Below are 23,594 nucleotides of genomic sequence, written 5' to 3'. Positions count from 1 at the left end.
ACCCGTGTATAGTATATACAGTTATATAACCAGTGTATAGTATATACATTTATATAACCAGTGTATATTATCATCAGTATGGTCTACCATGGGCATAGGAATCTCCTGTAATTATATAAAACAAATATATAAATAAAAACAAATGAACAAATGACAGATATTTATTATTACAGCATATTAATAGTGTGCCTTTTCATATAACATGTTTAGGGGCTCTTTACAAAGTGACAATGTAATCATAAATAAACAACAAGATTATGGACATGTTAGCCTGTGTTTAAGCTGTTTTTTAAAAGAATATAGAGATGTACAACATCTTAAACTAAATGGTTTATTATTCCATAAAGCAGGTGTTTGAAAACTAAAACTCATGTTGCACGTGCTGTTCACCGGGACCAGCCCTATAAAATGCGCCCCCATACCTGGTTGAATCATTCACACTACAACGTCAGCAGCATGCCGCGACTTATGGCAGCTCAGAGCAACCAGGCGCTTGGAAGACTCGACGCTTCCCACATTGCCCAAGCCGTTGCCAATCACTTCCAGGTCAATGTTCGGACCCATCTACAGGCTTCAGCAACGCTTTCGGGCCACCAACACCACGGATGATCGCCCCCGAACTGGTAGACCAAGGGTTACCACAAGGCGACAAGGCCGCCATGTTGTGTGACAGCACGTGCAGAATCCCTTCACACAGGCATCTGAGACAGCACGTAAGACAGTGTGAATACACGGAAGACCCATCAGTACCGACACAGTGCGCCGACGTCTCACCAGACAGAACATCCATTGCCGTAGACCTTACCGTGGACCGATCCTCACCCCTGGCCATCGACGTGAACGTCTACAGTTTGCCCAACAACACCAGAACTGGCGACACAGACAATGGGGAACTATTCTGTTCACAGATGAGAGTCGGTATTGCGTATCAACTGCAGAATATGGCGTTGACGTGGCCAGCGTTATTCCGAACAATGTGTCAAGGAACGAGATTCATGGGGAGGTTCAAGCATAATGGTTTGGGGTGGAATCGGCCTGAACCAGAGAGTGGGTCCTGTGGAGTTCCAAAATCTTGGTCCAGGGAGAGGGGGCGGCATCACAGCAGTGCGCTACATCGATCAAGCTCTCTCAGACCCCACGTAATACCACATTTCGCACGTCATCGAAACAACGTTTTCCAACATGACAACGCCTGTTCCCACGCCACCAGAGTTACTCGGGACTTTCTGCAGCAGAAAGGTGTCAACGTTATGCACTGACCAGCCCTTAGTCCGGACTTAAAGATGGGTTCCCAGAAAAGTATTTATCGGGTGGTTATTACCAATAAAAGTATGGTAATTTAGGTATATATGGAAAGTAGAGATATCCAATCTTACTAGAAAAATATTGGATTCCTCGAAAAACACTCATGGAGCGTATACAGGACAAAAATGTAAGGGTTCCCCTAATCAACAGCCCGACGATTAGGAATTTCTGCACGCGTGATGTCAAAGGTCACACGAAAACATTGTGCGCTTGATGTACAAGTTGATAAACTTGTCAGACTTACAACTCTTTCTGAGATAAAAATGACGGAAAAAGACGCGGGCAGTGGATAATCAGAGAATTTAATTAGGATTCGATATTTGTAATAAATAGTATGCGATAAAAGACAACATCGTCTTATGTATGCAATGAATTCTCCTCTGACTTCCAAGAGAGGTAAGTCACGTGATGTAAACATGACCTGGTTTGATCGAATTTTTATAGCAGGACATTCCTTCGCAATTACAATGTTTGAGAAGGATTTGAAGCAAAGTTATGACAAGTTAATTAGTTTGAATATGTTTTTAGTCCATATATGCAATTAAATCACCCAGTTTGTACGCGGGAACCCATCTTTAAACCCGATTGAACATCTTTGGGATGAAATTCAGAGGAGACTTAATAACGTCGTACCGAGACTAAACATAGCCGATGTATTTCGTCAGGCTTTTCTAGGAGTGTGGTTCCAGGTGCCAATGGCGTTCATCAATCGTCTGGTCCACTCCATGTACAGACGCTGCGCTGCTGTTATTGACACTCGCGGTGGGCACACCAAATACTGATGTATAGACTGTGTACAGAATTATGATGAATTAATCACTAATGTGTCAACATACTGTTCACAAAAAAACACTTTGATCCATTTAGTAAGTAGTTTTCTAGAATTATTTGATTAAAGTGCTTCTCTGATTTTCAAATCATACTGACGTTTTTTTGTTTTTTTTGCTGTTTAGTATATAATCTGTAGACTATAACGATCAGTAAGGTATTGCAGATCAAAAAAAAGTGTTGGAATGGTGGACGTAAATCATTTCACATTGTAAGATATCAGTCAGGTCAAACAGATTAAAAATAAAATGAAATGAAATGGGGTTTAACGTCCTACTGTTCTGCTCCTAACCTGGGCTAATGAAGACGGGCATACGCCATACAGTGTGCTATGAGGGAAATTTTGCCTCTACGGCCTACTCTTATATCGAATTCCAACTGCCAAGGGATCTTTTACGTGCACGCCAATGTGTACACGGGACCTCGGTTTTTGTGTTCGCTGAGGGTGAGGAGGAGGGAAAGGGGGGGGGGGGTAAAGTTCAAAATTTCGTTTTATTTGTCTTTACTACACTAGCATCTGGAAGAATTGTTATATAACCCGCGTTCTGGATTTGCCAGTGAAACGGTCTGTTACGGCGAGTCTTTGGTGTGAGGTACACGAAACTGTGGGTAATCCACTAGAAACATCAATGTTAATCCGTTAATCAAATGTCTGACGTCATAGGGTCAAAAGTCGCCCGTATGAGCTGTGAGCCGACCTTCCACTACAACCAGGTGAAGCGTAATATAGATCTGTATTGTAATCAGATTGCAGTTAGGCAGACCAAAAGGACACCACAGATATGAAGTTAATAGTGTAAGTTATTTACCTGTATGCCAGAAATCACCTTTATAATCACTGGATGCTACTGGCGGCACAACACTGTGAATATACACAACAACAATTTATTACCAAAAACTTATTACCTCTAGACTTTACAAAATTATCTGTGTCTAACAAAATAAAGAAACAATTTATTCCTGGGATGATTGCAATTGACGTATTGCCATTCTATCCAGTATTTCTGAGATCTTGTTGTTCAGGATAAATGTGTAATAAAAAAAGGACTCACTAGTCTTCGTATACCATGGGTAACGGTTGAACACGTCTAGGTGGAGTTGGTCTACAGCAGTTGTCACAAATACCACCTTGACCACTTTTCCCACCACAACAACTTCCGGTAATACACCACCGGAACAGGAAGTAGAGACCAATTAAGAATGCCAGCAACACTAGAATCATCAAGATACTAAATATAGCTACGTTCTCCGTTGTCATTGTCGTTGACGTAGTAGTTGTAGCTTCTAGCGTTATGACTACGGTACCTGTTGAAGAACGAGCCGCAGTTCCCCTATCCTTGGCTTCTACAGACAGGTAAACGCTGGAACCGGCCAGACTTTCAGGGTATTGGCGTATGTATGGTATATGACCATTACCTGGATAATAAAATACAGATATACAGAGAGAGAGAGAGAGAGAGAGACTCCACTTGACACAAACTATGTCGGAATTAACACATGCGTAGGGGTCTTTGGCAGGGAGAGAAAACGGGAGGACCCCATAAAACCCACGAGGTTGCATGGGCACGCGATCCTATACTCTTCTTGCCACGTACAATCTGGGAATCGAAACAAGGAAATGAAATGAAATGGAGTTTAACGTCCTACTGTTCTGCTCCTATACTGGGCTAATGAAGCCGGGCATACGCCATACAGAGTGCTATGAAGGAAATTTTGCCCGGGCAGTGGCACTATGGCCTACTCTTATATCGGCCCTCCGTCCTGCATCACTGACAAGGGGAAACCACGCCGGAAAATCGGGATGAACTTTCTCGGCCAATGCAGGGATCGAACAATGCAGGCTAGCGAGCCAGCGTCTTACCCACTTAGCCACGTGATCCCCATCGAAACAAGGCCACTTGACTCAATAACAGACCTTACGTGTAAAGTGCAGGTGTTAGACCAGTTGACCACCTACGTCCCCACTCCCTATATAATATAAAACATCACTTAAAGTTAACCTATTAATAAAACCTGCGCTCGTCATTATTGTAACAAGTATAGACATACATACTACCATATTGAAATTAATAAACAAAATGTATCAACATTTGTGACTATGTCTAAAGGCAACACGGAATCATATTAATGGTTCCACAATATTGGACATACGATCGTAGTTTGTTATTATTGGCAGCTAAACAACTCATTCTTACAGCGTTAGTAGATGAAATAAATTAAAATGGGGTTTAATGTCCTACTGTTCTGTTTAATCCGAACCAATGAAGACGGGAATATGTCATGACAGCGGCGCCACGTCCTACTCTTATATCGAATTCCAACTGTACGTTCGTCTTCACAGCAACTGAAATGTGTTCTGAGAATTCCATTCCCACACAATGTAATGACGCCAATGACAGCATTCTTTCCTGAAATCGCACTCAAATTACATATTGAAATCGCACTAAAATTGCATATTGAAATCCCACTCAAATTACATATTGAAATCCCACGCAAATTACATATTGAAATCGCACTCAAATTACATATTGAAATAAAATTGACGATTTTCCAAAAACTGTCAAAATAAAACGCTCGACACCAAAATCAAAACTTGCCTTTCAAGAGTGAAATACAAAATGGCGGATTGACTAGTAACAAACTTATTACATATTGAATAAAAGGGACATCTCGCTTAAAAAAAACGACTTTTTACGTTAGTTTTGGCATTAAAGGGGTGATCTTGCTTTAATATTTAAAAATGTTCTTCGCAAATCAGTCATTAATTATTCCTTTAATACTTGACATCTCCCAACTAACTTAGATGACCACTGTCTCAGTTTGATTCCTGCTTATAATCCCTTTCTAGACAAAGGATCATCGACGTGATATATGCAGCTGGCTATATAACATCATGTGTTCAGTACAGGTTGCTTTACAGTCCAGCCATACGTTTATATTATAATAATAACGACAACATGGGTGTCGATAGTAGACAGGAGGATATTAAAATTAGTTCCTATCATGTGTCAAGATAGCACATCTGCCATTATGTAACGGCTCCTACTTTAATTTTTGACATCTCATCAGAATCTTCTTAAGTTGGTCGTTAAGTTTATATTTAAAGGGGTGCTCTTACTTTAATACGGTAAAATATTTAAAGGGGTGATCTTACTTTAATACGGTAAAATATTTAAACGGGTGCCCTTACTTTAATACTTGATATCGCGCTAAAATATTTAAACGGGTGCCCTTACTTTACTAATATTTGATTAGGCTTGGTTTGTGTTTAGTGCTGCATTCAATGTAAGGCAAATCCGTCTAGCCATTTTTAGGATATGACCGTTTTAACTCTCGAAGTAGTCTCAGAAATTGCTTTATTTGTTTTCATGCTTGTCGGAATTGACTAATTGATCTAAATAAACACTTTGTCATGAAAATTACATCACTTATAACTTAAGCATTCACAAGAGACGTTTGCCCTGGGCGCCACATAGGTTTGTGAGTGCCCTGCCATTGCTAAGAAGCGCTATTAAAAGTCCATTGTGTACTAAAGGTAACCAGACAACCTTTAACTTTCTTTTTCAATGTCATAATCTGACATATTTAAAGCGAGAATTTCAAATTTTCTAAGAAAGTCAAAACATAATTATTTCTATGTCTTTTGCTCAATAGGTTATCAAATCACTATAATACGATCATGGGCATTATTTCCCAACCTTAAAATTCTATGACACAGGAAATAACAACACAATTGCCTCCCCTGTTTTGCTATTGACAACATGGGGCAGCCATTTTCCAACGTTGGAATTTGAAGTTAAAAATGATATTTTTGCCAATTTCTCAGCTGGCAATAGCGAATTATAGGATTAATAGGATTATTCTTTAACAAGGCAGGACTGTTTATGGATACCATCTATTTTAAGGCTTTATTTTAATACATTTTAATAATATAACTTGAAAATTTGCAATTTCCGCTTTAAGGGAGAAATACCATTCATCTTTATTTGTGGGGATGGGTGGCCGAATGATTAGCGCGTACGCGTTGTATCATAAGGTCTGTCATTGAGTCAAGTGGCGTGGTTTTGATTCCCCGGTTGTGCGTGACAAGGAGTAGGGTTGCCTGTCCAACCTCGTGGGTTTTTTCCTGGTCTTCCGGTTTCCTCCCACTGCTAAAGACACCTACGCGCAAGCGAATTAATGAAATAAAAGTGAACCACATGTTAGTCCCGAAATGACCTAGTTTGTGTCGAGTGGACGTTAAACCCATCAGTTGTACCATATGGGGTCACAGACCTTAAATACTGAATAAACTTATTAATAATATGAAATCGTAAAGGAAATGAAATGGGGTTCAACGTCCTACTGTTCTGTTCCGACTTATCTAATAAAGTCGGGCATACGCCATAGAGTGTGCTATACGGGAAATTTCGCCCTGGCAGTGGCGCTACAGCCTCCTCCTATATCAAATTCCAACTGTCAAAGGTTCCTTTACGTGCACGTCAATGTTGTCCCTTCCTCGCCACTATATGTTGTCCCTTGTCAGACCCTACGTCCTGCACCACGGACAAGGGGGGACGACGTCGGAAAATCACGTCCAACACCGGGATCGAACACCGCGGCTACCGGGCACCTGCTTTATAGTTGAATAGTTCATACAGGTAACTAGCTTTAGTTTATTGATCTCGAACCACTGTCTCTTGATGGTACTACTAACCTGATAGACGTAATTCAAGTAATTATGGATATTAAATTCATATATTATTGCTATAATTGTCTTGTAATTGCTATCATAAAAATGTGAAGAATGGTGTAGAACGATTTATGTATACATATTTAACACGTTTTGATGACACGCCAGTTTTGTTGTATGTATGTATATTACAAAAAGGACAAGGAAGTGCAATAAAATGATATTTCGTATTACACAATACACACGTGACCCATTCAAAATAATATATCTATTGAAATCTACGCGTTACACCCAACATGTGATAGCATTTTGAACGATTGCCCAGTAGGTAATGACGTTTTGAGAGAGAAATGGTGTTTAACGTCCACTCGACACAAACTAGGTCATTTCAATTTTAGTTTATAGTGACATTACAGATAGGGTTACGCCGTGTCTATCCTTCGACACGGCACTAAAAACCATTGAGCTGGGACTACAGGCCAGATGTGACTATCTAATCAGGAACTTCCAGAAAACGTCCCGTGACACTAGGGTGACACTTATCTAGTCAGGACTTTCACGCTGTGTATATGATGAATTAACTTCGGGACATTCTGGTTTTATAACTAAGTTTATATACTCTTCAAAAAAAGTAGGGGATATTGAAATGCAAATACTATGCAGGTTGTGATATGATAAATAGTCATGGACACTTGACATGCTTTGAGAGTATGTTCACAGCTGCATGTGCGACACCCAATAGCGACATACACGTAGGAGGGGTTCATTGTCAAATTTGACACTTCAAGGAAGGGTTGATGAAAACTGCCGCCTTCTGGTTTATCCTATCCATGTTTGCTTTCCTATCGGTTCTTGCATAAGATTTACTGTTTAGCGTATCTTTGCTTTAGTGTGTTACGTTTAATTTGATCGGGAGACGTGTTCGTCGACGTCAACGTCAACCGACAACACTGCAAGAATTGGCAGTGGCACTGCAAGAAGAGTGGGTCAGATTGCCCCAATTCATGAGTCGACGGTTGATTAGGAGCATGCCACGACGAATTGCTGAATGTCTGAGGATTGGTGTAGCAATTACTTATTATTAAGACAAAAATCAAAAACGTCCATTTTCACTTTTGACAGTGTATCTCTTTGCGAGTGAAATGGGGCCTTCAGATAAGTCGCCCATATAAACTGTTTATGTTCATGTGTAGGCAATTGGCCTGTTATTAACACACACTGGTTACCTCTTATAAAAACAGCAGTGCATTTCCGCAGTTTTGTATTGTTTCTGAATATCCCCTACTTTTTTTGAAGATTATATAATCTTTATTGTGAAAATATATGACATAGGTTTAAAGTAGCTAAGTCTCTAAATGAATATAATCCAAAGTCTTAGACATTAAAAACACGACTTATTTGTCAATTTAAATTAGCATTGATGTTGTGATCTTACCGGGAAAAGGTGGGCTTCTGGGTTCCGATATTTAAGATAAAATAAACATTTTAGCATTGGTACACGAATCGTGTACCATAATGCGTTTAAGCGCCATTTGTAACAAGAGACTCGAAGAACGAGGATAGACATATTCCACAGGCCATGTCAAACGGTGACGCCATATTCTTATCTGGAACGCATGACTGGAATAACCAGACGCTAGAGATTGTATGGTGGCTGTTAGCGGCCATTCAAATGAATCTAAATCGTCGCCTTGTGAAGAAGGCAACAAGTCGACAAGTCGACAGAATTGACCCGACAAGTCGACAGAATTGACCCGACAAGTCGACGAAATGAAGGCGACGATCGTCGGGTTGTTTTGTCGACTTGTCGCCTTCGACTTATTCACAACCCGACAAGGCGACAAGTCGACAAGTCGACGAAATACAATTATTTCGACTTGTCGTGCGGCGACTTGTCGCCTCGGAAGTTAATCTATGCGCATGCAAGTTATTCAATCAGCAAATGCGCAAGCTCGAGTTTGACTTCCGAGGCGACAGGTCGCCGCACGACAAGTCGAAATAATTGTATTTCGTCGATTTGTCGACTTGCCGCCTTGTCGGGTTGTGAATAAGTCGAAGGCAAAATCAACCTGCAATTCCTGGGGTTGCCTGGTACCACTCGTGTAGATTATGTTCGGGTTTTCTGTTTTACACTATTTTGAAAGAACATAATCATTTGACTAGTACTAGTATATACAGGCCCATACTTTGCACCTTTAGGTGGCGGTGTGTACCACAAAAATAATGTCGGTCATAGTAATAGTTGCAAGTGGTATCAATTAAAACAAAATCTTACCGCAGTTCTTTTCATCAGAGCCATCCTTGCAATCGTCTTCCCTATCACACTTCCATTGATCAGCGATACAGTGGTTGTTATTACATAGAAATTGACCTGCCGTACATACTCTCGCTGTATTATCTAAACAAAATAGGGTCGCCTGTCCAACCTCGTGGGTTTTCTCCGGGTCCTCCGGTTTCTTCCCACTGCTAAAGACCCCTACGCGCAAGCGATTTATTGAAATAAAAAAAACGTATGTTAGTCCCGAAATGACCTAGTTTGTGGTCGAGTGGACGTTAAACCCATCTATCTCTCTCTCTCTCTCTCTCTCTCTATCTCTCTCTCTCTCTAAACAAACTCTGATCTTTCTGTTATCAATAAGAAATAAAATAAAATGAAATGGGGTTTAACGTCCTACTGTTCTGCTTCGAACTGGGCTAACGAAGACGGGCATACGCCATACAGTGTGCTATGAGGGGAAGTTTTGCCCGCACAGTGGCACTACGGCCTACTCTTATATCGAATTTCAACTGTCAAGGGATCTTTTACGTGCACGACAACGTGTACACGGGACCTCGGTTTTTCGTTTCATCCGAATGACTAGACAGCTTTCCTTGCCAGGTCCTCCATCCTGCATCACTGACAAGAGGGAACCACGCTTGGAAATCTGAATGAACTTTCTCGGCCAATGCAGGATCGAACACCCGACCTCCAGGCTAGCGAGCCAGCGTCTTACCCACTTAGCCACGTGATTCCCTCAAAGCATCGCAGCAGTTCCCATATTGGGAAACAATAATCTATATGTGTTTGAAAGTAGGCATTGTAGAAAAGGATTTGAAATAGTTTCTGGCTTAATTTGTTAAAGATATACTCGATATGATCTTTCCAGGTTAGATTGTGACTGAGAAAAACACCCAATATTTTTTATCGAGGAGACGACTTCTAATGGTTCATTACGTAATTTAATATTCAAAGTAGCAGGGAGGATATTTCTTTTTTGTTGCGTCGTGATTACAATAGCTTTGGTTTTGAATATAATTAATTTCATATGGTTTTTATCACACCAGGCTAATAGTATATTGGCATCGTGTTGAAGTTTTTTGTTCTAATTCTTTGACAGTGTAGACTATTGTGCCATCCGCAAGAAGGTCGGGTTTAGAGGATAGGTATAAAGGTAAACCATTTATAAAAATATTAAATAATATGGGTCCTAATATTGATCCTTGGGGTACACCGTGATAAATAGGTTTATTATCAGTTAATATGCCGTTAACAGACGTGCACTGAATTGTGTTCTTTACGTATGATTCTAGAAAGAGAATTGATTTTCTAGAAAATTTAAAATGTTTACATTGGTCAATAAGAATATCATGATTTACTAAGTCGAACGCTTTTTTAAAGTCAAAGAATATTGCTCCACAGAGGAGGAGGAGATGTTTGTCAATATAATTATACATGTTTTCAGTAATATGTTTTAAGGCTGTTAGACAAGAACTAGGTGAACGGAAACCTGACTGGTTACTATAGTAAAGTTGATATTTATTTCAATAATTGTTAAGGATCGAACACCCGACCTCCAGGCTGTTATCAATAAGACATGTAACATTGATTTAGTTTTTAATTATTTTCATTTATATTTCAATAGTTCAGCCCTTTATTTTGCTCATCCATACCAACAATATCATCATCAATAGTTCAGCCCTTCACTTTAAATGGCAATTTAAACTTACTACAGCTCGTCTCATCAAAGAGAGAGAGAGAGAAATGGGGTTTAACGTCCACTCGACACAAAATAGGTCATTTCGGGACTAACATATGGTTTTATTTTTATTTCAATAATTTGCTTGCGCGTAGGGGTCTTTAGCAGTGGGAGGATACGACATAGGTACAGTATTCAACAATCGATTGATTCATATGTTTATTCGTTTTTATATCTATTGTTATGTCGAATCAGCACGATCGTTGATATTGTCGATTCAATAGATTGTTCTACCCCTCATACCTACTTCATCCATGAACCATATCGATACGATCTATACATGTGTCGTCGAACGAGTCGATCCAGTCAACCCTTCCCCGAATCTGTAATGACCTCGCACGATTGTATTTATCGAACTCTATCGATACGATCTATACACGTTTCGTCGAACGAGTCGATCCAGTCAACCCTTCCCCGAGAATTTAATGCCGTTATGCAAATGACGTTGCTTTGTTTATGCAAATGACGTTGCGTTGTTTATGCAAATGACGTTTATGCAAATGACGTCAAATGGTTTATGCAAATGACGTTACATAGTTATTCGGATAACGATGCATAGTGATAGAATAACAAGATAATTTGAAGTGGTGGCTGTTCGTTTATTCTACTAATTCTAGGTTTGGGTTCTATGGTTTGGGATACATTGTGTTAATGTGAGATTAAATTACAAAGAATTCCTAAACTGATGAAGAAGATTTTTTATCTCATACTGGTAGATATATATATTGCAGTAATTTAGGATGCGTTTTGAAATTAGTTATTCAAATTTAAAAACTTTACTATTTGCTAATCATCATTTTATAGAAGGAACTCCAAATAGGTGGTTTTATATATCAAAATATGTTTCTACAAATTCTGTTTCCATCGGACCGAAGGTTTTTCTTGGAGAATTGTGTGCTAACAAGAGATCATTAAAAGCATTTTTGCCAACAGATGAACAATTGTGTAAATCAGTTATTGATTTAATCAGAGACGAGTATAATTTCTTGTTAACTGATAATCTTGAATGGGACTTAGATCTATTAGATCTAACAGTGTTGCTGGAAGTGAACGAAACGGGTTTAAGTCAATTATTTTAAAACCAACATTTAATAACTGCTTATTATGTAATGGAAAAGTTGTAACAATTACAAAACCGAGTTTCCCTTTTATATATACAGAAAATGGAGTGTTTGTCGGTGCCAATTACACTTCTGAATGTCGTAACTCACTAACTGTGAAGCAAAGCCTAGATATAATGTTTCGTTTTATACAACTGCAAACGTCGACAGAAAATGTAGATTCTACTATACAAAATGTGACATTAAAAGTAAACCAAATTTTTGTTTAAAGCTCTTCACGAGATACGTGTTATGGGTGCATCATTTGAGTCAATGGCGGAAGTGTATAATGTTTTCCATGATTCACAAAATATAAACAGTAATTATCTGTCTAGTTTTAACAGAGGAAGTGGTATTAATGTGTATGAAATGAATCCAGCACGATTAGAAGAGGCATGGTTTATGTACCGCATGCAAGAAATATAAAGTAATGATAGGTTGGAAATAGAGAGAAAGGCATCTGGATTAGTTAATATAGATAAAGTATGCGAAACAGTGATTGAGGTACGGTAATCCATTACTGTAACTATTTAACTATTTAGTAATTAAAGTTAAATGTAAACGTTTATGAAAACAAAAGTAAACGAATAGCCTAGATAGTAGTCTTATGTCAATATACCATTTTTTCTATATTTTACTGTTATTTATATTTTAGAAATTAGAAAATTTACAGAACAGATGGGTTATGCATACCTGTGAAATAAAAGGATGTGAGGAGGGTTACTGTACAATTGATGGAAATGAGAAGTTAAGAAGGGGTATATGTTCTGAAGGTGGCGAAAAGATTTTAAATCTGCGATGTATTGAAAATATTGTTTAATGGAATGGATGTAACAAATATGCCATATTTTTAATAATGAAATGATATATTTTACTTTAATAGTTAATGAATTTGCATTTCATTTCTTGCGAATAAAAATATTACGGCGTTTTAAATTTTTCATCTTCTAGAATTGTGCATGAAGTTGACAGTAACGAAATCCAATTATTTAATTTGCTCCAAAAATGCTTTATTGCGTCATTGTAAGTTGGTTTGTGTTGGATGTATTCGCTACAGGATATAGTACAATAGGCGAATTTGGGGCGCCTGATTTTAAAATATCTCAAAGCTCCATTAAGGCCCGGATGTCGATATAGTTGTCGAATCAATTAATTGTCTTAAGTACAGCTGTAGAGCACCCTCAGCGACGAGAGCCATCTGTGAAGAATATTAATTTTTCTTGGAGAAAACACAAAGCTCTATAACCTGTTCAAAATATTTTGGGGGAGATCCCCCAAACCCCCCACCACAAGAACCTGTTCAAAATATTATGGGGGAGATTCCCCAAACCCCCCGCCACGAAAACTGTCCAGAATTTTAAAATACTTCTGGGGGAGAACCCCAAGTCCCGCCAATGTAGCCATCTGTGGAGAAATTTTTTTTTTCGTGGAGAAAACACAAAGCTCTATAACCTGTTCAAAATATTGTGGGGGAGATCCCCCAAACCCCCCGCCACAAAAACCTGTTCAAAATATTAATGGGGGAGATCCCCCAAACCCCCTGTCACAGCAACTGTCCAATCTAAAAAAACGGCCTTTGACGATGGACAGTCGAGGCTCTTAATTTAAAAAAAATGCTGGGATCGAAATTACAAATCAAGTATGGACGGTCATAGAGTTGATTGGATCGATATCATGTGTACGATCGTATCGATCGTAAACCATAGTACACGGCCGTAGAGTTGATTAGATCGATAGAATGTGTACGATCGTATCGATCGTGTACGATCGTATCGATCGTAAACCATAGTACACGGCCGTAGAGTTGAATGGATCAATAGAATGTGTACGATCGTATCGATCGTATACCATCGTACACGGCCTTAGAGTTGATTAGGTCGATAGAATTTGTACGATCGTATACGATCGTGTACAATCGTGGTGGTGCGTATCGATCGTATAAACCATAGTACACGGCCGCAGAGTTGACTGGATCAAAAGAATGTGTACGATCGTATACCATCGTACACGGCCTTAGAGTTGATTGGGTCGATAGAATTTGTACGATCGTGTACGATCGTATACGATCGTGTACGATCGTGGTGGTGCGTATCGATCGTATAAACCATAGTACACGGCCGTAGAGTTGACTGGATCGAAAGAATGTGTACGATAGTAACGATCGTGTAAGATCGTGATGGTGATAATATGCTCCTTTGGATTGATTCGACATTAAGAGTTTTTGCAGAGTTGATTGGATCGATACTAAAACACACATCATTACGATCGTATTGGGTTGATTGGGTTGATATGATTTGCACGATCGTACTATGAACGAAACGAGTTGATAGGGTTGATAGGGTTGACACAGTTGATATATTTGTCGAATCAATCGATTGTCGTATACTGTACCATAATGGAGGAAACCGGAGGATTCGAAGCCACGCCAGTTGACTCAATGACAGGCCTTATGATACAGCGCGCGCGTGCTAACCATTCGGAAATCCCCCCCCCCCCGTCTCCTCAGAGTCATTAACACAATCATTCGTACCATCACACCTAAATGTGCCATTGATACACCAGTTATCACATTGAAATTCATCCGCCTTACATACAAGCATCAAGTAGTCTGAATAAAAGAGACACATAATTGTAATATGGTTTTTAACCTATTCAGTGTCATAATTATGCTTAACCCTTTATCGTCAGGATGGGCATTCAAAGTGCGAGATAATGATATAGACATATGTGATATCACAATTAATAAATAAAATTGAAACACAATGTTATCGTATTAATTCATAATAAAAATTGACGTCAAACAGGATGTTGGATTTCTCTGTTTAAAAAGATCAATGTGTATGTATATACGCCAACATGACGATAGAGACCATGTATTTCCCAAAAAATTTCAAGCCGAGGGGGTGGGGGATACATTTTCTCAGGAACCTGGCAAACCCCCTCCTGCAAAAATTCCTGGATCCGCCCCTGCTATTTGTACCGGAGTCTCGGAGACACTTCCAACCTCATGCTTCAATGCACTTATTTTAACAGATTTAATGTTTCCTAAAGTGCACATAAGATGGGTTTGGAAACATTTGGATATGTGTAGCCAATGGTTACAATATCAACTTTACGGCAAGTTCACACCAATCTGATTGAAATTAATTCAGTTATCTTCACTCAAAGTCGTAAAAATGGACCTCCCGTAAAAACGACTTTGCCAATTATCGAAAACACTCTTAATCCCCTCAGACGCCAGTGACGTCACAGTGACCGAATGCATATTCGGAATGTTTATTCCTTAATTACCTATATACAGCCGGCGTGTGTAGTGTACTCATTAACGCCTGACTGGTTCTTTAATCCCCTTTAGTTCCTTAATTAAATCAAACAATTGACTACGGAATAATTTGTTTTGTAATTCATTTTAATTTAAGATTCAATTTAGAATTACAATTGTGTGCCCCAATTTTCCCAGCATTTGGTGCCCAGCTCGTACGCCTATGAGGTTTACATAATACAGCTTTAAAGTAATTAGCTATCGAGTCTAAAGTAAAGAACAAGAATACAAGAGAGACTGTTTGACAAGTTCAAGTCGTGGATAGGAACATCTAGATGCAATAGACTTGGTATATCATAGTTTTTAGTTACACATCGTTAACTACCCACCCATAGATCCTTTCATGACAATGACTCGTATACTTTATTCAGCTCGACGCAATACTTAAAATGTATACATTCGGTTCGTTTAACTTGATTATAGATATTATGTATCCGTGTTGCATATACGACCTTTCGGTTGAATCATATCATAGAAGTATCTTATTTCATAGTTTGTCAACATTAAGGTGTGCCTGTTCTATTGTTCCATTTAGCCTATGCATTTTCTTGTTTGACTTGACTAAACAAAACATTTTGTAGGAATGTAGGCTTTTACAGATTGAACAAAAAGCTGATAAATATTGAGATATGTGGAACATGCTCGAGGCGATTTGTAACAAATCTCAGACACGATCACTTCAAAAAATCTTGTGGACGCTCTAAAGGCCAAAGTTAATATCCGATTGACTTTAAATTCATACACAGTGTTTAAGGTCATGAGACAAAGAATCCTATTGGGTTTCAATGATTTCCGATAATTACTGCCGAAGTTATGGCCCTTGATCACTTTGTGAAGCTCTAAAGGCTAAAGTTATCATCCGTTTGACTTCAGATTGATACACAGAGTTTAAGATCTTGAGACGAACCAGGGTCGTTAAAAAAGTATTAACATTAGTGTTACTTTGCTCGAGTCATCTTCATTTGACACGTGGCCTATTTAAACAAAGGCAGCTTAAATTGATCTACGCCATGATAAGGCATTTTAAATTCACTCTAAAATATTCCAATCACAAATGTCTAATCTATACCAATGAAAGACGATAATTCGGTGATTATTATTAGGCCAGTCACGTGGTAATTGGACCGTCAATAGACGCTTGTCCAGTTGCCGTGTGTATTGATAGTGCTATATTGTACAGACAGTGAGATATTGTATAGATAATGTATATCCTATGTGTAGTGCCTGTGACGTCACCAGCCAATCAACCGGATTAAGGTCGTAATTGAAAAATCGAAAAGCGTTTTGGCGTGTTGGATACTTAAACGTTGGTGTGAACTTGCCGTAAAATTGATATAGTAACCATGGGCTATACGTACATTAAATTGGGATTTTTGATCTTACGTGGTCTTTAACTTCAGTGTCCTAAACACAACTGTTAATTAAATAATTAAACCCAAAACTCGCCACAATTCTTTTCATCAGCGCCATCATAGCAATCAATATCTTTGTCACATCTCCATCGGTCAGGCAAACATTTGGTGTTGTCACACTGGAACCATCCCATCTCACATGTAATCCGGTTTTCCGGTTGTTTTCCGGTATATAGTATATTCCCCGTAGAGCGGGATTTGTATCCAGTTAAGTTTTCTACTTTGCTATATGCCACTAAAGGAAGGGCGCTCAACACAGCCTAAGTTAATTGCCGTTTTCATTTAGGTATGTTATTTTGGTCATTGATGTCGAAGGCTCTTTCCGTTTAATCCTATCGATGATCGAACATATAATTTTTGATTGTGAAAAGTAACGAAATCATATTCAATCAATCAAATAGATGCTTTAATTTCTTAACCTAATCGATAACAATTTGCCCTTTTTAAAAACTGCAATCTTTGTTCTTGATGGAGTATCATCAAAAGGGGCTATACTATATACCAGAAAACACCGTAAAACACCTGGAAAACAACCGAAACACCCTAAATAGAAAACCCGGAGAAGGGCTATACTATAAACCGGAAACTAGCCCTAACCCTAATCCAGGCACACAGAGGACCAGGCCCCGGGTTAACTATTTAGGGTGCCAGTCTCCGGATTACCTATTTAGGGTATTTTCCGGTATTTAGTGTGATTTCCGGTATTTAGTGTGATTTCCAGTATTTAGTGTGATTTTCGGTATTTAGTGTGATTTCCGGTATTTAGTGTGATTTCCGGTATTTAGTGTTTTCCGGTATTCAGTATAACATGGTGTTTTCCGTTTGTTTGCCGGTGTTTTCCGGTATATAGTATTGTCGTTCAAAAGTGTATTCAGACTCTCTGAAAGAATGGATGTAAAATTAACTACAGTCGTCTTATTGTTTGCACATGAACATTTGTCTACTCTAATACTTCGATAGGTTTAATCGTATAATCCCTTTAAGATCTCTGGCATACTTCTAATTTCTCATAGGGAAAACATGACCGCAGGAAAATTAATACATACAAATTTAAGTCATTATTATTTATTTAGAATTTAAAATTTATTTATTTAAACCAGGAATGTAAAGTATTTAATAATGCACGTATTGATAATAATACAATGCTTTTATATATGTGACCGGTGACAGGCAAATGAGTCACTTGGGGTAAAACATAATACTTACAAATAATCCAATTTATACACTAAATCAATTAAATATTTAAATTTGTCTGGATTACTCCAATAATAGACAAGTTAAAGCATCGGATTTCACAAAAAAAAATGTTTTTTAAAGTTAACCTCAAGTAGATATTTTACATCGTAGCGTTAAATGAGCATGTCCGACTTCCGACTTATTTGGCTGTCACCGGTCACATTTTGTACAATATGATTAATGTTAAGAAATAAACACAGAATCACCATTATAATTATGTATAAACAGTATAGTAATTATATTTATATACATTTACAAATAATACAATACAAAATGAAATGAAATGGGGTTTAACGTCCTACTGTTCTGCTCCTAAACTGGGCTAATGAAGACAGGCATACGCCATACAGTGTGCTATGAGGGAAATTTTGCCCGGGCAGCGGCGCTACGGCCTACTCTTATATCGAATTCCAACTGTCCAGGGATCTTTTACGTGCACGCCAATATGTACACGGGACCTCGGTTTTTCGTCCCACCCGAACTACTAGACAGCTGTCCTTGCCAGGCCATCCGTCCTGCATCACTGACAAGGGGGAACCACGCCGGAAAATCTGGATGAACTTTCTCGGCCAATGCAGGGATCGAACACCTGACCTCAAAGCTAGTGAGCCAGCGTCTTATCCACTTAGCCATCGTGATTCCCCCAAAATATTATAAAACTCCCAACTCTTGTTGACACATAGCCAGAAGCAGTTGAGACGACTGCGAAATGAAGGGCGAAGTTTTAAAAGTTGAGAAACAGAGTTTAGAGTGATGTTGATGGAAGTTATGCACAAAGTTATGCACAAAATCAGTGATCCCGTCTCCCCCTCATTGTCACTTCCATCTGAATTGTGTCAAAATTGTTAATAAAGTGTATATATAGGTCGTTTAGGTATACTTCATGGAAGACTAATTTATTATTATTATTATTATTATTATTATAAGAACACTTATATACCGCTGTTTCCACTATGGTGCTCAATAGCGCTTTACAATTAAATACAAAAACATAGATATCAACACTAAATACACATAAAATACAAACGTAAATAGTTACCAATTTAAAACAGAAAAAACTGGTAATACAAAAATGTACATAAAAATTACACAAGAAAAGAAAAATACACTTAAAATAGACATATATCACAGTTAATAAACAATGGATAAATATACTTCATACAAAAATGTACATAAAAATTACACAAGAAAAGAAAAATACACTTAAAATAGACATATATCACAGATAATAAACAATGGATAAATATACTTCATGGAAGCCTAATTTGTTTATTTCCTCTTTGATATCACGCCTGTTTTATATACAGATAATAAACTATGGATAAATATACTTCATGGAAGCCTAATTTGTTTATTTCCTCTTTGATATCACACCCGAATTATTTATTTTATTGGAAGTTTAAAATGTTATTATGGAAGTGTGGCACAGGTACACATATCAAGATTATCATTTCGAAAACGTCTAAACCTTTGTATTTGTTAAAGATACATTCCCACGTATACATTGTATTTGTTAAAGATACATTCCCGCGTATACATTGTATTTAAAGATACATTCCCGCGTATACATTGTTTTTAAAGATACATTCCCGCGTACAAACTGGGTGATTTTATGATATATTTGGACTAAAAACATATTCAAACTAATTAATTGATCATAGTTTTGCTTCAAATCCTTCTCAAAATATTGCAATTGCCAAGGAATACCCTTACTATAAAAAAATTGTCATACTTTTATTGGAAATAACCACCCGATAAATACTTTTCTGGGAACCTATCTTTAAGAATACAATGACATCAGCTCTGTGAAAATACACTGCATTGTAGATAAAAGGAAAACTAACTTTTCACATAGATGAATATTTGATTTTTCAGTCCAAATCAATACATTGTCCTTAGCATCATATCCATAGCATGATTGACAAGAAATTTCATCAAATTTCAGTGCAGTCATCAATGACGTAATAGATAAGTACAGTCATCAACGTCATCCTTAAAGAACTCCTTATACGGTCGACATATTGTGATCTTAGCACCTTTCCATATCAGAAAATTAATCTTTTCCATCTGTTGAAAATTTGTTTGGAAACAATCTAATAAAAGTGCATCAATATCTATGTATGATCCCATCTCATTTATCAAAAATGTCAGAGTTTCTACAGTACCATCTTTACAAAATTTTTCTAATAATTCGCGGCTATGCAAACCTTCAGTAACCAATGCATTACCAGTTTGTAACAGTAACTTTAATTTTTGTACTGAATCAATTCTAGACATACAACAACACATTACGACAGTCAAATTTATATCTAATTTGATTACATTAATCAAATAGTTAAGGGTTTCAGTGGTACCCGCGACACAACAGTGACATAGTAAACTAATATCATTGTTATCTACTATATTAAGGTTAACTCCCTTAGATGATAAAAACTTCAGTTTGTCGACAGGACTTATGTTAGATATAGTACAATCCATTGCAGGTGTGAAACCATTTATATCTTTATGGTTTACATTTAATTTGATTTCATTAACTAAATATTTTACCGTCTCAGTGATACCGTGTCTACAACTGATCTGTAGTAAACTACGTTTATTGTTATCTACTACATCTAATTTACATCCCTTTAATAATAAAAACGTCAATTTGTCGACAGGATTTAGCTCCGAAATCCCACAATACATAGCAGGTGTCATACCATTTATATCTTTATGGTTTACATTTAATTCAATTTCATTAACTAAATATTTTACCGTCTCGATGATACCTTGACTACAACTGATCTGTAGTAAACTAAGGTTAGCCCCATCTACTGCACCTATGTTAGCCCCCTTTGATAATAAAAACGTAAGTTTGTCGACAGGATTTATGTTAGATATAGTACAATCCATTGTAGGTGTGACACCTTCAATATCTTTATGGTTTACATTTAATTTGATTTCATTAACTAAATATTTTACCGCCTCAGTGATACCTTGTCTACAACTGATCTGTAGTAAACTACGTTTATTGTTATCTACTACATCTAATTTACATCCCTTTAATAATAAAAACGTCAATTTGTCGACAGGATTTAGCTCCGAAATCCCACAACACATAGCAGGTGTTATACCATTTATATCTTTATGGTTTACATTTAATTCGATTTCATTAACTAAATATTTTACCGTCTCGATGATACCTTGACTACAACTGAGATGTAGTAAACTACGGTTATTGTTATCTACTACATCTAGGTTAGCCCCCTTTAATGATAAAAACTTAAGTTTATCAACAGGATTTATGTTAGATACAGTACAATCCATTGCAGGTGTGTCACCTTTAATATCTTTATGGTTTACATTTAATTTGATTTCATTAACTAAATATTTTACCGTCTCGATGATACCTTGACTACAACTGAGATGTAGTAAACTACAGTTATTGTTATCTACTACATCTAGGTTAGCCCCCTTTAATGATAAAAACGTCAATTTGTCGACAGGATTTAGATCCGAAATCCCACAACACATAGCAGGTGTTATACCATTTATATCTTTATGGTTTACATTTAATTCGATTTCATTAACTAAATATTTTACCGTCTCGATGATACCTTGACTACAACTGATCTGTAGTAAACTACAGTTATTGTTATCTACTACATCTAGGTTAGCCCCCTTTAATGATAAAAACTTAAGTTTATCAACAGGATTTATGTTAGATACAGTACAATCCATTGCAGGTGTGTCACCTTTAATATCTTTATGGTTTACATTTAATTTGATTTCATTAACTAAATATTTTACCGTCTCGATGATACCTTGTCTACAACTGATCTGTAGTAAACTACAGTTATTGTTATCTACTACATCTAGGTTAGCCCCCTTTAATGATAAAAACTTAAGTTTATCAACAGGATTTATGTTAGATACAGTACAATACATTGCAGGTGTGTCACCTTTAATATCTTTATGGTTTACATTTAATTTGATTTCATTAACTAAATATTTTACCGTCTCGATGATACCTTGTCTACAACTGATCTGTAGTAAACTACAGTTATTGTTATCTACTACATCTAGGTTAGCCCCCTTTAATGATAAAAACGTCAATTTGTCGACAGGATTTATCTCCGAAAACCCACAATACATAGCAGGTGTTATACCATTTATATCTTTATGGTTTACATTTAATTCGATTTCATTAACTAAATATTTTACCGTCTCGATGATACCTTGACTACAACTGATCTGTAGTAAACTACAGTTATTGTTATCTACTACATCTAGGTTAGCCCCCTTTAATGATAAAAACGTCAATTTGTCGACAGGATTTAGATCCGAAATCCCACAATCCATTGCAGGTGTTATACCATTTATATCTTTATGGTTTACATTTAATTCGATTTCATTAACTAAATATTTTACCGTCTCGATGATACCTTGACTACAACTGATCTGTAGTAAACTACAGTTATTGTTATCTACTACATCTAGGTTAGCCCCCTTTAATGATAAAAACGTCAATTTGTCGACAGGATTTAGCTCCGAAATCCCACAACACATAGCAGGTGTTATACCATTTATATCTTTATGGTTTACATTTAATTCGATTTCATTAACTAAATATTTTACCGTCTCGATGATACCTTGACTACAACTGAGATGTAGTAAACTACGGTTATTGTTATTTACTACATCTAGGTTAGCCCCCTTTAATGATAAAAACTTAAGTTTATCAACAGGATTTATGTTAGAAATCCCACAATACATAGCAGGTGTTATACCATTTATATCTTTATGGTTTACATTTAATTCGATTTCATTAACTAAATATTTTACCGTCTCGATGATACCTTGACTACAACTGAGATGTAGTAAACTACAGTTATTGTTATCTACTACATCTAGGTTAGCCCCCTTTAATGATAAAAACGTCAATTTGTCGACAGGATTTAGCTCCGAAATCCCACAACACATAGCAGGTGTTATACCATTTATATCTTTATGGTTTACATTTAATTCGATTTCATTAACTAAATATTTTACCGTCTCGATGATACCTTGACTACAACTGAGATGTAGTAAACTACGGTTATTGTTATTTACTACATCTAGGTTAGCCCCCTTTAATGATAAAAACTTAAGTTTATCAACAGGATTTATGTTAGAAATCCCACAATACATAGCAGGTGTTATACCATTTATATCTTTATGGTTTACATTTAATTCGATTTCATTAACTAAATATTTTACCGTCTCGATGATACCTTGACTACAACTGAGATGTAGTAAACTACGGTTATTGTTATTTACTACATCTAGGTTAGCCCCCTTTAATGATAAAAACTTAAGTTTATCAACAGGATTTATGTTAGAAATCCCACAATACATAGCAGGTGTTATACCATTTATATCTTTATGGTTTACATTTAATTTGATTTCATTAACTAAATATTTTACCGTCTCGATGATACCTTGACTACAACTGATCTGTAGTAAACTACAGTTATTGTTATCTACTACATCTAGGTTAGCCCCCTTTAATGATAAAAACGTCAATTTGTCGACAGGATTTAGCTCCGAAATCCCACAACACATAGCAGGTGTTATACCATTTATATCTTTATGGTTTACATTTAATTCGATTTCATTAACTAAATATTTTACCGTCTCGATGATACCTTGACTACAACTGGAATGTAGTAAACTATCTACTAC

General features: G+C 37.0%; 1 protein-coding gene and 1 long non-coding RNA gene across 3 annotated transcripts in view; both read right to left on the bottom strand.

Annotated features, from left to right (window-relative positions):
• Nucleotides 1-3,544, bottom strand: LOC126822070 (uncharacterized). The gene is made up of 3 exons (XR_007680629.2): nt 3,186-3,544; nt 2,943-2,995; nt 1-105 (listed from the first exon to the last, which is right to left on the bottom strand). It is a non-coding gene; the product is annotated as an uncharacterized LOC126822070 (long non-coding RNA).
• A 14,160-nt stretch (nt 3,545-17,704) lies between these two features.
• LOC126808841 (protocadherin gamma-B7) overlaps nt 17,705-23,594 on the bottom strand; it is a 53,797-nt gene continuing 47,907 nt past the window's right edge. Inside the window, exon 7 of one of the 2 annotated variants that reach the window (XM_056098323.1) lies at nt 17,705-23,405. In XM_056098323.1, coding sequence (XP_055954298.1) covers nt 19,845-23,405 — 3,561 coding nt within the window. In that variant the 3' untranslated portion in view covers nt 17,705-19,844. Of the gene's footprint in view, nt 23,558-23,594 lie in introns of both variants that reach the window. The other variant, XM_056098325.1, reaches the window with a different exon arrangement.

The sequence above is a fragment of the Patella vulgata genome, chromosome 1, assembly GCF_932274485.2.
Source record: "Patella vulgata chromosome 1, xgPatVulg1.2, whole genome shotgun sequence".
NCBI classification, from domain to species: Eukaryota; Metazoa; Mollusca; class Gastropoda; family Patellidae; genus Patella; species Patella vulgata.
The sequence above is the reverse complement of the archived record's forward strand: the minus strand, read 5'-3'. Positions and strand labels throughout refer to the sequence as shown.